Here is a 15,263-nt window from a genome sequence, read left to right as displayed (position 1 = left end):
GAGGAGGAGGAAGAAAAAGAGCAGAGACAGAGAGAAGAAAGCAAATAGAGGAAGAGACACAGAACGAGAAACAGACAGAGGCAGAGACAGAGAGACTGGCGGGGAGAGACAAAGAGGGCAGGAAGAGGGAGATGCCAAAATGCATTTGTACTGGTGAGTTAAATATGTGAGCTCAGCTGGTAGACAAACCTCTGCTGATCACCGAGATGAACCACCGGCGTGCGGCAAACCACAACAGTCCAACCACACATTACACCAACAGACAGGCCAGGAGTCGCGACAATCTTCTGATGTATGATGACTTTGGCGAGGAGAACTGCGGTCCTGGACACTGCCTTTGGTGAGTTATCTGTGCACATCCATGACTGGATTAGACAGACGTATCTCAGTAACGACTTTGTTTGAGACAGAGGTTTGATGAAAAGCTGTCACTACGACCATTGTGCTGTAGCAAGACCAAAATAACTACATTTCACCAACTTCTGAAATGTATATTTGTAGATGTTTTGCAACAGCTACATGATCAAAGAGTGGTGACATTCGATGTTTCACTTCATCAGCCATGAATGATTGTAGAGATTATGTGTCATTCAGAATTAGCCATTGATTCATGTCAATGTAAATATAACAATAATAATAATAATATAGTTAAAGACAAATTTGATGATATTCCCATATGTAATCCTCCCTTATTATGTATGAGTAATTTATTCCTCAACAGCCACAAAATCTGAAAGATTGCTCTATATAGTGAACAAAAAAAAAACGTTTTTAGGTGAAGACAAAAAAACTAAAACAAATAAAAAACAAAAAATTGGTTACTTTGCCATTAATATATTTGTAAACATCTTTACAATTTTAAAATATAATCCGTTTATAAAGGTTTTATATGACTGAAGTTGTAATTACTTACTGTGTGGTTGATAGTGGAAAGGATTACCCTAGGTATTAATTTGGTAATGTCTGGTACCTGGTAATGATGACTCATATCAGACACACAGTGCTGCCCTGGAATGTGGGACAGAATCATGGTTGTGACATCCAAACATGGCACAAAGGTTGTGGCAATTATAAAATTAAAATTAAAAATGACATTGTCAGATCTTTATTTTACCTCTTTACCTTATTTTACCTTTAAGAGGTACAATATGAAAACTACTACTACGTGTAGTAGGCGGCTAATTTGTGCCTGATGGAAAATGACGTAATATTAAAATACTACAATATAAAATCACAAAGTTTTACTCAGAACAAGTACCACTCTGGATAACAGCTCAGTCACAAGTCAGCTCAGGATTAGGGTTAGCTCAGTAGTCTAGTGATGTTTCACATCAATTCTTGTAATATTTCTTGAGTAATATAGCTATAATATAAATAAATACACTTTTACAGACTGGTAAGAGAGGTAAGACGAGTTATAGAGGAAAGTTTGCATGGATATGAAAATACAGCACAAAATGTTTTAACATAATAAAAACAAATATGAGATTCCCTGTTTGGGTTTTAGTGTGCTGATGTGGACAGATGTATTGGTTCCCTCAATTCTCTTCACATATTTATGTGATCTATGTCGTTGGTTCTCAAAGTGGGGTTCGGGGACCCCCTGGGGTCCTTGGGGGGGGGTACCAGGGGGTCCCCGGTATAATCAGTTAATATACATGATTGTCACAATCATTTTAACCACTTTGACTTGATTTTGGCTATTAAAAAATTGCAGATATACAAGCTCATAGCGCGGCACCGAGTGCCGCGCTATGAGCTTGTATATCTGCTATTTTTGAAAAATTCCTGGCACAAAATATTTTTGAGATGGGGGTCCGCAGCCAAATACATATCATTTTGGGGGTCCTTGACATGAAAAAGTCTGATCTATGTTAAAAGTAAAGGCTGAATGTTTATGGCACATCTCTGTCTGACAGCCACAGCAACAGCAGTGCAGAGAGACAGCTCATGGCACGCCTCACGGCCGTCAAGAGACGGCAGGCCCTACGAGGCCCCGCCTACATGTTCTCTGCTCCGTCCACCAGCCTATCGGAGGTTGAACAGCGCTTCCTGGAGGCGGCCGAATATGGCAACATTCCAGAGGTGCGGCGCATGCTGCTGCAGATGCCCAATTTGAACGTCAACGCCGTGGACTACATGGGCCAGAATGCATTGCAGCTGGCCGTCGCCAATGAGCATCTCGAGGTGACTGAGCTGTTGCTGGGGAGGGCGGAGCTGGCAAGAGTGGGCGACGCCCTCCTACTGGCCATCAGTAAGATGTGTGTGTTTGTGCAAGTCTCTTTTGTATGTCTTTCCCTCTCTCTCTCGTCCCCTCTCTGTCTGTCTGTGTCTGTGTGTGTGTGTGTGTGTGTGTGTGTGTGTGTGTGTGTGACAGTGTTGATTTTGACAGCAAACTTTTATTTAGTTTTGGTCATAGTCTTTTGAATAAAATTCCATTTAGTTTTAGTCATATTTTAGTCATCTGAAATGTTTTTGTTTTAGTCGACTTTAGTCGACTTAATATCATAATATTATAGATGTATTTTGGGTTATAAGTGTTATTTTACACTTGGTTGCGCTCTGAAAATAGCAGGTCTACAAGCTCACAACGCGTCGCGCTGCGACGCGTTATGAGCTTGTAGATCTGCTATTTTCAGAGCGCAACACCCGAGCGCAACCAAACATAAGATTACTTGTCATTTAGTTCTGGCATTAAGATATGCAACTATCAACTGGTAGCCACTCAGTATGTTATATACAAAGTCTGGTTCTGTAAATAAATACACCAATACATCAGCAGTTCACTACAACAAAACATGGGCTTAAATAGCCCCTCGGCAGGCCGGGCAGCATCTTACTTCCCTGAAGGTACATTTGTGTGTATCAGAGGTAAATTACAAGTCAAGTGCTTATAAGCACTGGTCATGGGGAGTATTCTACATATGTGTTATACACGGTAGTGGAAAAAGTACTCAAATGTTTTACTTAAGTAAAAGTATCGATACTGCAATGTAGAAGTAAAAGTACAAAAGTATTGGTATCAAAATGTACTTAAAGTTTGAAAATAGCGCTTGTAGGCTATTTTCAAATAGCCTAGGTATAAAATAGGGCTCAAGTGGTTAATGTATGTTTTATAATATAGTAATTTATATCTGAAGAGTAACTAGTAACTAAAGTTTTCAAATAATTGTAGTGGAATAAAAGTACAATATTTGCCTCTGAGATGTAGTGGAGTAGAAGTAAAAGTATAGACAATTGGAAATACTCCAGTAAAGGTAAAAGTACCTCAAAATTGTACTTAAGTACAGTACTTGAGTAAATGTACTTAGTTACTTTTCACCACTGGTTATATGTATCAAATGCCTCTAATGTGTTATAGGTAAGGGGTACATCCGTATCACAGAGGCCCTCCTGGGCCACCCTTCCTTTAGAGACACCCGTCGGCTTACGGCCAGCCCTGCCCAGGCAGACATGTTGGATGACTTCTATGCTTATGACGAAGATGGGACCAGGTACTGTAATGACAGAAACTTTATAATACTAGGGTGTCTCTTTCTTTAACCCATTCAATCCGGGAACGCATCTGTGTCATTTTAGATGTCTTTGGCTCTACAAAAATAGCAGATATACAAGCTCATAGCGTGGCACCGAGCGCAGCGCTATGAGGTTGGAGATCTGCTATTTTTGGTGAAAAGAAATCGTGAAAATTTGTGCAAATCTTTGAATATATAATATACATTTTTAACTCAAATCTTTGCTTCTGGTGGGGGTCCCTGGAACAAAATATTTTCAGATGGGGTGGGGGGTGGGTTGTGGACAAATATATATCATTTTGGGTGGTCCTTGACATGAAAAAAGTTTGAGAACCACTGATATTATAGCAACAGTTTTTTTCAAAACTTGATTGTAGAATCCCCAGAAGAAGATTTTAGTTAAAAATGTTTGCTTTAAAAAAACTTGTATATTTGTTATTTTTGAAAGGCCAAAGTATAAAATAATGGTTAAAGTGTTTAAAATCTAAAATGATAGATACTTTTCCCGGTCTTAATGGGTTAAAAATGGCTAACGTAGCAGATTTGACAAGGCATACTTGCATAATTATTCACTGTAAATACGTTCGATACGTTCCTGTAGGTTCTCCCATGACGTGACCCCGGTGATCCTGGCGGCGCATTGCCAGGAGCATGAGATAGTGCACACTCTGCTGGGCAAAGGGGCGCGCATCGACCATCCTCACGACTACTTCTGCTGCTGCGACTCCTGCAACTACCAGCAGCAGTACGACTCCTTCAGCCACTCGCGGTCCAGGATCAACGCCTACAGGGGCCTCGCCAGTCCCGCGTACCTCTCGCTGTCCAACGAGGACCCGGTGCTGGCGGCGTTGGAGCTCAGCAGCGAACTGGCTATGCTGGCTGACATTGAGAAAGAGTTTAAGGTACGTTGGATGTTGACCTTTGATTGATATCTGTTGACTACATCCATATGCCAGTCTCTAACGACTAAACTGAACCCTACACTGAAAAGGTTTAATTCATGACGTTTTTTTACTAGGTAGTCTCCCTGCTTGTCAAATTGAGAAATGTAGAACCTGTGTTGTCATGAGGTATTGAAGCACAAAGCGACACACACACACACACACACACACACACACACACACACACACACACACACACACACACACACACACACACACACACACACACACACACACACACACACACACACACACACACACACACACACACACACACACACACACACACAGTATTTTTTTTTGTAAATCTTTGAATATATATATATATATTCGTAAAGCGAACATTTTTTATTCAAATCTTTGCTTCTGGGGGGTCCCTGGAACAACATATTTTGAGATGGGGGTCCGCGGCCAAATACATATCATTTTGGGGGTCCTTGACATGGAAAAGTTGGAGCACCAATGATATAGCAACATACTGTTAGGATTTAGAAAACATTTTTAGATATGTATTTGGCCGCAGACACCCATCCCAAAATGTTTTGTTCCAGGGACCCCCCAGGAGCAAAGATTTGAGTTACAAATGTTCACTTTAAAAATGTTATATCTATATATATATAATAGCAGATCTACAAGCTCATAGCGTGGCACATGAGCTTGTATATGTGCTATTTTTGAATAGCCAAAGAAATCTAAAATGACACAGATGCGTTCCCGGATTGAATGGGTTAATACATTTGTCTTTATCCTCTTTGCAGAATGACTACTGCCGTCTGTCGAGCCAGTGTAAGGACTATGTGGTGGGTTTGCTGGATCTGTGTCGCAGCACAGAGGAGGTGGAGGCCATACTGAGCGGAGAAACGGACTGTGAAGACAGCTTCGATCCACCAGGTCGCCCCTCGCTCACACGTCTCAAACTAGCCATCAAATACGAACTCAAGAAGGTCAGCATTCCAGAAATAAAGCAGCCACATTGAATCCATCTGTCAGTTGATTAATAGAAGAAGATCACTCACTCATTCACTCTCTCACTCACTCACTCAATCAATCAATAAACTCATCAGTAGTATCCACCCATCCGCCAATCAATAAAGGAGGAGATCAAATCAGTTTACTTTCCTTTTTAGTTCTGAAACACGGTTTACCTCATTAAAAAAAGTGCTCTTTAGATAAGTTACAGTACACATCATAGCAGGTGATGACATTAAACAAACACATTTTTTTCTTTCCATTCAAATAAAAATAAATACTGAAGATTATTTTTGTATAGACCTTAAACTTAACATAATTTATAAACTTAATAACTTCATATTTAGCAGTGTATGGCTGTTTACAATTACATAATCGTCACCACAAACACTGTAATGGCCAACAATTAACAAGGAAAAGCAGATGTGTAATTCATCTCTGGTAAATGTTCATGCGGTACAAAAAGATTCTTTCCCTGTTCAGGATTAATATCACATCTGTGTCCTATTGCACCTACACAGTAAAATCCTCAGTGTTCATTTAACTCTGAGAGTATACAAATGCACATTTTGCACACTCTCAAGAGTTACAAATGGATAAATTAAACACTGAGGATTTTACTGTGTGTAATAGGAGCAAGAGAGCTTCTCTGCATACATGTATGCATTCTTTGACCCGTTCCTCCACCAAAGAAAGGATCAGATAAGATTTTGGGGCTGTGTAGACTGTTTATGTTGGGTATGTCGAGTTGATAGAACCAATAAACATTGTGGCAAGAAATTCCATCCGTTTCTCTCCCTTCTCATCTTCCTCCCTTTCCCCTACTTTGTTTGTCCTCCCATCCTCCATTCTCTCCACCCCTCCTATGCCTGTAATATGTCTCTGCTTAGCTCTCTGTCTGGTTTTTAAGCCATTAAGAACGGGAAAGCATCCGTGTAATTTTTAGATTTCTTTGGCTGTTCCAAAACAGCAGATCTACAAGCTCGTAGCTTCTAGATCTGCTATTTTTGAAAAATCGTGAAAATGTGTGCAAATCTTTGATATATTATTTTTTAAACATTTTTAACTCAACTCTTTGCTTCTGGGGGAAAGTTTTGTTCCAGGGGGGTCCCTGGAACAAAATATTTTGAGATGTGGCCAAATACATATCATTTTGGGGGTCCTTGACATGAAGAAAACTTGAGAACCACTGATATTATAGTAGCATATTTTTTTTTTTTAAACTGTTAGGATTTAGAAGACATTTGTAGAATCCCCAGAAGCAAAGATTTGAGTTAAAATGTTGGCTTTAAAAACATATATATTCAAAGCACTCGGTGCCGTGCTATGAGCTTGTAGATCTGCAATTTTTTTAAATAGCCAAATAAATCTAAAATGACACACTCTTTCCTGGTCGTAATGGGTTAAGCAGCAGACCCTGCTTTTTAACCTCACCCTTCTTTACCAAGGAATAGCTTTACCAATGCACATTTTGGCTTTTAGGATTTCTGTTTTTTAACGGCATGGCTGTGTGTACCTGTCTTACAAAAGGGACTGTGTTATGTGTGGCTGGGTGAAAAGGCTTGAAGGTACACTCAAATGTTTTCTGTCTGTCTGTTTGTTAGTCTAATTGTCCGAGACTAATCCTGCAAACCGCTGGACTGATCAGCAGCAAGGTTCTTGTGCACACTGCCTGTAGGCCTCGGAAGTACCTCCACGCATTCTTTTCACATTTTAGGTTTTGGAGATATTTAACTTCAATTTTATAATTGAAGTGTATGGCGGTTGGATTTGGCTGAAACCTTGCCCAAAATCTCTTTTTCAAGACATTTCCTCAACTCCATTTTTGGAAAAGATGTCATATTGCACAGGGAAGTCACACTGTTATTAGACTCTGTCTACATCTTGCTCTGATGTTTGTTTATTACTGTAAGCATTATACTTACAGTAATAAACATCAGAGCAAAACGTAAACAAGATGGAGCGGTTTGCAGGATTAGTCTATTAGACAAACAAAATTATAAAAATTATAAATATTATAAATATTATTAAAATTATACTTTTAACTCTTATATAGAGAAGATATATGTGCATTTTGATCAAATATCATCATCATATGAATACATTACATTTTGATTTGTTTCCCCTACAGTTTGTGGCACATCCCAACTGCCAGCAGCAGCTGCTGAGCATCTGGTATGAGAACTTGCCTGGCCTGAGACAACAGACCACTGGGATCAAACTACTGGTGGTCTTGGGAGTGGCTATAGGACTGCCTGTGCTGGCTCTGGGTTACTGGATAGCTCCCTGTAGCAGAGTATGTATGGTTTCACTTTATGAAGTGAAAAATACTATGTGCAATTTTGAAATACATTACAACTGATTCCAACCCTACTGTGTCAAAGAGACAGATAGATAACTCATGGTCTTTGGTTATCATCTTCTGGCTTTGTCTTTGTGCTAAGCTATGCCCACAACATTGAGAGCCAATGAAATTACCTGGAGGCATGGCAGAAGCAGTGGTGGAAGAAGTACTCAGATATTTTTACTTAAGTAAAAGTAGCAATACCACAATATAAAAATACTCTGTTAGAAGTAAAAGGCCTGGGTTCAACATGTTACTTGTTACAAAAGTACAAAAGTATTGGCATCAAAATACACTTAAAGTACCAAAAGTAAAAGTACAAAAATGTTTGAAAATAACCTATGTATAAAATAGGGCTGAAGTGGTTAACGTATGTTTTATAATATAATAATATATATCTGCAAAGTAACTAAAGTTATCAAATAATATTAGTGGAGTAAAAGTACAATATTTTCCTCAGAGATGTAGTGGAGTAAAAGTATTGAACATTGGAAATACTCCAGTAAAGTAAAAGTACCTCAAAATTGTACTTAAGTACAGTACTTGAGTAAATGTACTTAGTTACTTTACACCACTGGGCAGAAGTGCATTGGGGGAACAAATTCAAGCCTTTCAATCAGGCGTGCGCACACTCGCGCGCACACACAAGTTGTTAAATTATTATTATTATCTTACCTTATTCTTTACTTTCTCTTTCTTTCCCAGCATCATCTTTCATCACCCTCTCCTTGTGTCCCTCTCAGGTGGGGCAAGTCATGCGTAGCCCCTTCATGAAGTTTGTGGCCCACGCCTCGTCCTTCTCCATCTTCCTGTGTCTCCTGGTGCTGAACGCCGCCGACCGCTTCGCAGGCACCACTCTGCTGGCCAACATGACTCACCATCATCTGAGAGAACAACAAGAAGCCCAAGGAAACTATGTCCCCGAGCTCAGTGAGCTGGACCCCCTGTTGCTCTATCGTACGACCAATACGCCCTTCACGTGGATGGAGATCCTCATCATATCCTGGGTCGTGGGTGAGAGCATGTGCTCTGCACTATAATACAGTACACATTACACAGTGGCTTACTTTTAGTCTTTATATGGTATGGTACAGTCAGTGGTGGAAAAAGTACTCAAATTTTTTACTTAAGTAAAAGTATCAATACTGCAATGTAGTACTCTGTTACAAGTAAAAGTCCGGAATTAAAAATGTACTTGAGTGAGTACAAAAGTATTGGTATCAAAATGTACTTAAAGTACCAAAAGTAAAAAGTACTCATTCATGCAGAATGTCACATTTCAAAACTTTTCAAATGTATAAAATGTATGAAAATCTTTTGAAAATAGCAGATCTACAAGCTCACAATGCGTCCCATCGCGACGCATTGTGAGCTTGTAGATCGGCTATTTTCAAATAGCCAAAGTTTAAATAGGCGCTGAAGTTGTTTTGTAATAATAATCAAAATCAAAAAGTCAAAAGAGATGAATTCCTGTCTGTTCCGTTGATGATTGTCAATTAGACAATTACGTAAGAAAGAGGCAAAAATTGTGAAAATAGCCGATCTACAAGCTTGCGAGGCGCTGTGAGCTATATAGTTCGGTTATTTTTACAATATTTATCTGTGGAACCGAGTCAAACTAAATGTAATGACTACAAGTTCAAATATGATTATTTTGAGGGGTTGTGGCCTGAAAAGTTTGGTAAACCCTTGCTATACATGACAACATTTTGACAATGGGTGCACCCCTCCACCAATACGTTTTCATCTAATTGGTCTTGTGTGTTGGTGTGTTACTGTAGGTATGATCTGGGCAGAGGTGAAGGAGATCTGGAGTCAGGGTCCGGGGGAGTACCTGATGGAACCGTGGAACTTCCTGGACTTTGGCATGTTGGCGATCTTCCTGGCTTCCTTCACTTCTCGCGTCTCCGCTTTGAAACACGCCACCGTGGCCCAGACCTACGTACGCACACACTACACGACGCTCGTCAACGTCACGCTGCCTCCTGAGGTGCACTACTTTACACTAGGTAAGCACAAACCCATGGACTGTATATAAACAGACAACAAAAGGCACAAACAGAATTTCACACTATTTTATACTTAAAGTGCAACCATGCCCAAATCTGTGTGAAGCCTGATATCTAATGGTGAACCCTTTAGGGCAGTGGTTTTCAACCAGTGGTCCGGGGACCACCAGTGGTCCTTGAGGGAGTACCAGGGGGTCCCCAGCGAAATTAGTTAACATATCGTCACAATCATTTTTAACCGCTTAGCTTTGGCTATTCAAAAATAGCAGATATACAAGCTCATAGCGCGGCACCGAGTGCCGCGCTATGAGCTTGTAGATCTGCTATTTTTGAAAAACCTTGAAAAAGTGTGCATATCTTTGAATATTTGTATTTTTTTTAAAGCGAAAATTAACTGATATCTTTGCTTCTGGCGGTCCCTGGCACAAAACATTTTCAAATGGGGGTCCGCGGCCAAATGTATATCAATTTAGGGGTCCCTTGGCATGAAAAAGGTTGAAAACCACTGGTTTAGGGCACTGAACTGGCCATCTGCTATTGGTCGGTTTTGGTGCCTAGTGATATTGTATTCTAGGGTGACGCCACCAACAACAACCAATAGATGGCCAGGTCAGTACCCTGCTTTTCACCACAGATGTCAGGCTTCAGACATATTTACGGTTTGGGTTTGGTTTCTCATCAATATTGAGCAGAATAAGCATCAATTTGTGAACAATGGTTCCCCAGTGTTCTAATCGCCTCATCATTCCCAGGGAAATGCCTGCAGACACACGTACAAAATGATATGAACTGACGTGGAGCCAAAGTAAAGCACAGCTTCTCTTTTCACAGCACGTCTATACTGGTTGCCATCAGACCCCCAGCTGGTATCCGAGGGCCTGTACGCAGTCGCCGTGGTGTTGAGTTTCTCTCGGATCGCTTACATCCTCCCGGCCAACGAGAGCTTCGGCCCCCTGCAGATCTCACTCGGCAGGACAGTCAAGGACATTTTCAAGTTCATGGTCATCTTCATCCTGGTCTTTCTGGCATTCATGATTGGCATGTTCAACCTGTACTCCTATTACCTGGGAGCCAAGCAGAACGACGCCTTTACCACGTAAGACATGCACATCAACGCTATCACCATTTTCAACATTATCTCTCTATGTTTGGTGTAGGGCTAATGTTCCAATACTCAGATGCGGCGCGTTGTGAGATTGTAGATCGGCTATTTTCACAGAAAATGTTTGTGTCGAGGGAAAAAAAGGAGGTGGCCTAGTATAGACCCCTGGGGGACTCCGGTCAATGAAGTATATAGTGGTTTCGACATGGTTACAAGGGTAACCATATTGGGTTCCCGATGGGGGAAGGTCGAAAGGCAGTGAATGTGGCAGAGTAGCCCTTCCTGTCAGCCCAGGTTTGAATGGGTTACACCTGCAAAATGCATCACTGCAATTGAAGGAACACAGAGAGAATGGGATGAACAAAAAAAAAAAATTCTATACCAGCAAAGAAGCCTTTGAAGTCAATCCAATTAATTAGATTTCTAGTTTGACACCTCCGTCCCTTTTCACTAATCCGTCTATCCCTCTAGCCTGGAGGAGAGCTTCAAGACATTGTTCTGGGCTATATTTGGACTGTCGGAGGTGAAGTCCGTCGTGATCAACAACGGACACAAATTCATCGAGAACATCGGTTACGTGCTCTATGGGGTTTACAACGTTACCATGGTGATCGTGCTGCTCAACATGCTCATTGCAATGATCAACAGCTCCTTCCAGGAGATTGAGGTTAGTGTGTGGCTCTAGTACTGACCTAAACATGATTACCTTACCTTTATGGTAGAAGCACTGGAGAATCCACTGATGTTTGTGTGTCACGTTTAACCCATTCAATCCGGGAACGCATCTACAAATGTCTTCTAAAGCCTAACAGTTTTCTGAAAACCGTATGTTGCTATATCAGTGGTTCTCAAACTTTTTCATGTCAAGGACCACCCACAATTATACAGGCATGCAAACAGCCCCGAGGTGAAAAATGTGACATGTTTTTTTTTTCGGGTCAGGTGTCACACAATTGCCCTATTTGGATTCAAAACGGCTATTGTAGCTGAAAAGCTACAAGTTTGCATGTCTGATTATATGTATTTGGCCGCGTACCACGCCCCCCCCCCCCCCCCATTTGAAAACATTTTGTTCCAGGGACCCCGCAGAAACAAAGATTTGAGTAATTAAAAAAAAAAAATATATATATATATTCAAATATTTGCACAAATGTTCACGATTTTTCAAAAATGGAAGATATACAAGCTCATATCGCGGCACAGAGTGCCACACTATGAGCTTGTAGATCTGCTATTTTTGAATAGCCAAAGTATTAAATAATGGTTATAGCTATAAAATCTAAAATGACACAGATGCGTTCCCTTTCTTAATGGCTTAACCCTAAAGCTGAAAATAACTGAGCTACAAGCTCACAACGCACTGCGATGGGAAGCGTTGTGAGTTTGTAGATCTGCTATTTTTGGTGCACGACATCGCAGTAAATAAGTATACATCAAGCATAACTCTAACCCCAACACTTAAACTTACCTCTAAATGACTAACGTTACCCCAACCTGAATCTTTTCCTAATTGTTAGCTTAACTCCACAAATGTTTTTTTAACCATCAAACAACTATTTATCTTGTGAGGACCAGGAAAATGGTCCACACACACACACACACACACACACACACACACACACACACACACACACACACACACACACACACACACACACACAGTAACAGTAATCATCTGTTGTCCATTAGGATGATTCTGATGTGGAGTGGAAGTTCGCCCGGGCTAAACTGTGGTTCTCTTACTTTGAGGAGGGCAGGACCCTCCCTGTGCCCTTCAACCTGGTTCCCAGCCCCAAGGCCATGCTGGGACTGGCCACCGGCATCAAGTCCCTGCTCCAGCACTTCCGAGCAGGACATGGCAAAGGCATAGATGGGGCTCAGCTCAGCCAGGTAGCGGAATCTGACATTTTTCTTGGAAAAATGCATTAAAAACAATCAACCGCTTAAACCCCTACCCAGTTGAGTATTAGGTCACAGAAATGCTTCTGAGACAGGGGTCTTAAGCCTCAAGTTATTTTCAGAGAGCCACAGAGTCTTCTGATGAAGTATAGATGAGGCTTTACTGGTCAGTCAAGTAGCACTCGATCACCTGATCATTTAGCAGTGTGACTCGGAGCACCTCCCAGTGGTTATAGTATTGCATGACAGGCTCTTGTAGTGAAACTTGTACATTGTCAGAGGAAGGTAAATTCTGGTCAATTAATTGAACAAAAAAATATTTTCTAGCTTGGAGAGAGTAAAACTTCAGGATTCAGCGGTTCCAGTGGCCATACTCGGTACCAGGTATGGAGTTACTCTGTGTGTGTGTGTGAGTGTGTGTGTGCTTGTCTATGTACTGTGTCATTATTTGATCATTTAATGTACACGTATACTGAAGCTGATGAACATTGTTTCAGAAGATCATGAAGAGACTGATAAAGCGCTACATCATCAAAGCCCAGGCGGACAGAGAGAGTGATGAGATTACTGAAGGTATAAGTTCAATATGTGGCTGCACAAACATGACATATTCCATTCAGGCATTTCATTGATGCTGTTTATGCAGAGAAACCTGCTGTACAGTGAGTGCAAAGGAAGAATAAACTTCAGATGCAAGCAAGCATGGTTTAGAGCCAAAGGGGCGTGACAATGTCATTGTGACCCAAAAAGGATCATGAAAGGAGAGGAGTTAGGAGCCGTAAGAACAAAGTTACAGGGCTCATTTATACACTCCTTGGAGAAGACTATCGAATGACATACAAGGAAACAAGACTTAAAAGCCCCCACTAGCAGCCCCTAGTTCGTCCTTACAACCAACTGGAAACGGGCTGAAGGGTGACGCTAGAGTAGACTAGAGGAAAGGCCAAGGGGTCACCAAAATCATTAGGGTTCATCCTGGAATCTATGTAAAAAGCTGATATTTGGGTCTGAGAGTGGCAGATCATGGGGGTCACTGAAATAGTTGTCTTTCAGGGAGCATGAATGCACTCAGTAAGTTCCATCAGGCCATTAGATTTTGAGATAACTTTTGCGCAGGCCAAATTTTTGGACTAAGGGTGGTGCTAGAGGAAAGGTCGGATTTTCGTTTTGACCATTTCACTGGCGACTAATAACAGAGACGCCAGTCGAATGAAGAACAACATCCCATTAGGAGGAGAAAACAAGCAGTGACTTACAGTAAAGAGTAGTAGGCCAGGAGTCCAGGACTGGAGCTGAAAACCACTTTGTTGTGTGCGTTTCTCTAGGAGAGCTGAAGGAGATCAAGCAGGACATCTCCAGTCTGCGCTATGAGCTGCTGGAGGAGAAATCTGAAAACATGGAGACACTAGAGGGACTACTAAGGAGACTAGGGGAGATCAAGGAACCGTCATAGGAGATATACTGTACACCCCTAACACACCACTTTAGTTGTGCTGATTGTTCAGCTGCACTATAACCCCTGCGGAAGAAAAAGGCAGGCTGAACAATCGGTACAACTTTTTCGTCCTCTCTGTCCTTTTATTACTCCCCTCCCCAGTGGTGGAAAAAGTACTCAAATATTTTACTTAAGTAAAAGTACCAATACTGCAATATAAAAATACTCTGTTACAAGTAAAAGTGCAGAATTCAAAATGTACTTGAGTAAAAGTACAAAAGTATTGGCATCAAAATGTACTTAAAGTACCAAAAGTAAAAGTAATGAATATTTGAAAATAGCAGATCTACAAGCTCACAACGCGTCGCGACGCGTTGTGAGCTTGTAGATCTGCTATTTTCAAATAGCCTAGGTATAAAATAAGGCTAAAGTGGTTAATGTATGTTTTATAATATCATAATTTACATCTGAAAAGTAACTAGTAACTAAAGTTTTCAAATAATTGTAGTGGAGTAAAAGTACAATATTTGCCTCTGAGATGGAGTGGAGTAGAAGTAAAAGTATTGGAAATTGGAAATACTCCAGTAAAGTATAAAGACCTCAAAATGTTACTTAATTACAGTACTTAAGTAAATGTACTTAGTTACTTTCCACCACTGCCCCTCCCCCAGGGCAAATAAAGGCTGGGTATGTGATGAATATATATAATTATATACACACACATCTTACATTTGCATTGTATGCATTTAAACAACGCTCTTATACAGTGCCCTAAAATGGGTGCAATGACAGAATAAGTCTCAAGTTGTTGATACACCAACTACTAGTAACCAGGAGCAAGGAGAAAAAACAACAGCCCTGATATCAAAGATAGAAGATCATCAAAGGGAAAAGTGTCACCAAAAGTGCCTTAACGTGAAGGTCATCATGAGAAACATTTCAGATTCTCTGCAGTATACAGATGGCCAAAGGAGACCGAAATGCCTCGAATGTCAGTCGTTCACACAGTTGTACAGCTGCTTACTGTAGGAACCACACTCCGCCACAAA

General features: G+C 40.8%; 1 protein-coding gene across 2 annotated transcripts; it reads left to right on the top strand.

Annotated features, from left to right (window-relative positions):
• The first annotated feature begins 78 nt into the window (after positions 1–78).
• Positions 79–14,385, top strand: trpc6a (transient receptor potential cation channel, subfamily C, member 6a). 2 transcript variants are annotated; one of them, XM_080435186.1, is made up of 14 exons: positions 79–340; positions 1,926–2,254; positions 3,362–3,494; positions 4,117–4,417; positions 5,215–5,400; positions 7,557–7,721; positions 8,513–8,783; positions 9,551–9,778; positions 10,610–10,874; positions 11,352–11,547; positions 12,570–12,770; positions 13,107–13,163; positions 13,280–13,352; positions 14,105–14,385. In XM_080435186.1, exons 1-14 carry the CDS (start codon positions 207–209, stop codon positions 14,230–14,232), a joined length of 2,667 nt encoding a protein of 888 aa, XP_080291312.1. In that variant the 5' UTR covers positions 79–206; the 3' UTR covers positions 14,233–14,385. The 2 variants fall into 2 exon arrangements, with proteins under 2 accessions (XP_080291312.1, XP_080291311.1); XM_080435185.1 differs by having other exon boundaries at positions 13,277–13,352.
• The last annotated feature ends 878 nt before the right edge of the window (positions 14,386–15,263 follow it).

Source organism: Gymnoscopelus braueri, assembly GCF_963280865.1.
Source record: "Gymnoscopelus braueri genome assembly, chromosome: 8".
In the NCBI taxonomy this organism is placed as follows: Eukaryota; Metazoa; Chordata; class Actinopteri; order Myctophiformes; family Myctophidae; genus Gymnoscopelus; species Gymnoscopelus braueri.
This window is presented reverse-complemented; position numbering and strand designations above follow the sequence as displayed.

Coding starts and splice junctions, on each gene's coding strand:
- trpc6a (XM_080435185.1), top strand. CDS start 207: ATGAACCACCGGCGTGCGGCAAACCACAACAGTCCAACCACACATTAC. Junction 4,418..5,214: donor ACATTGAGAAAGAGTTTAAG/GTACGTTGGATG, acceptor TCCTCTTTGCAG/AATGACTACTGCCGTCTGTC. Junction 13,164..13,276: donor GTGGCCATACTCGGTACCAG/GTATGGAGTTAC, acceptor ACATTGTTTCAG/AAGATCATGAAGAGACTGAT.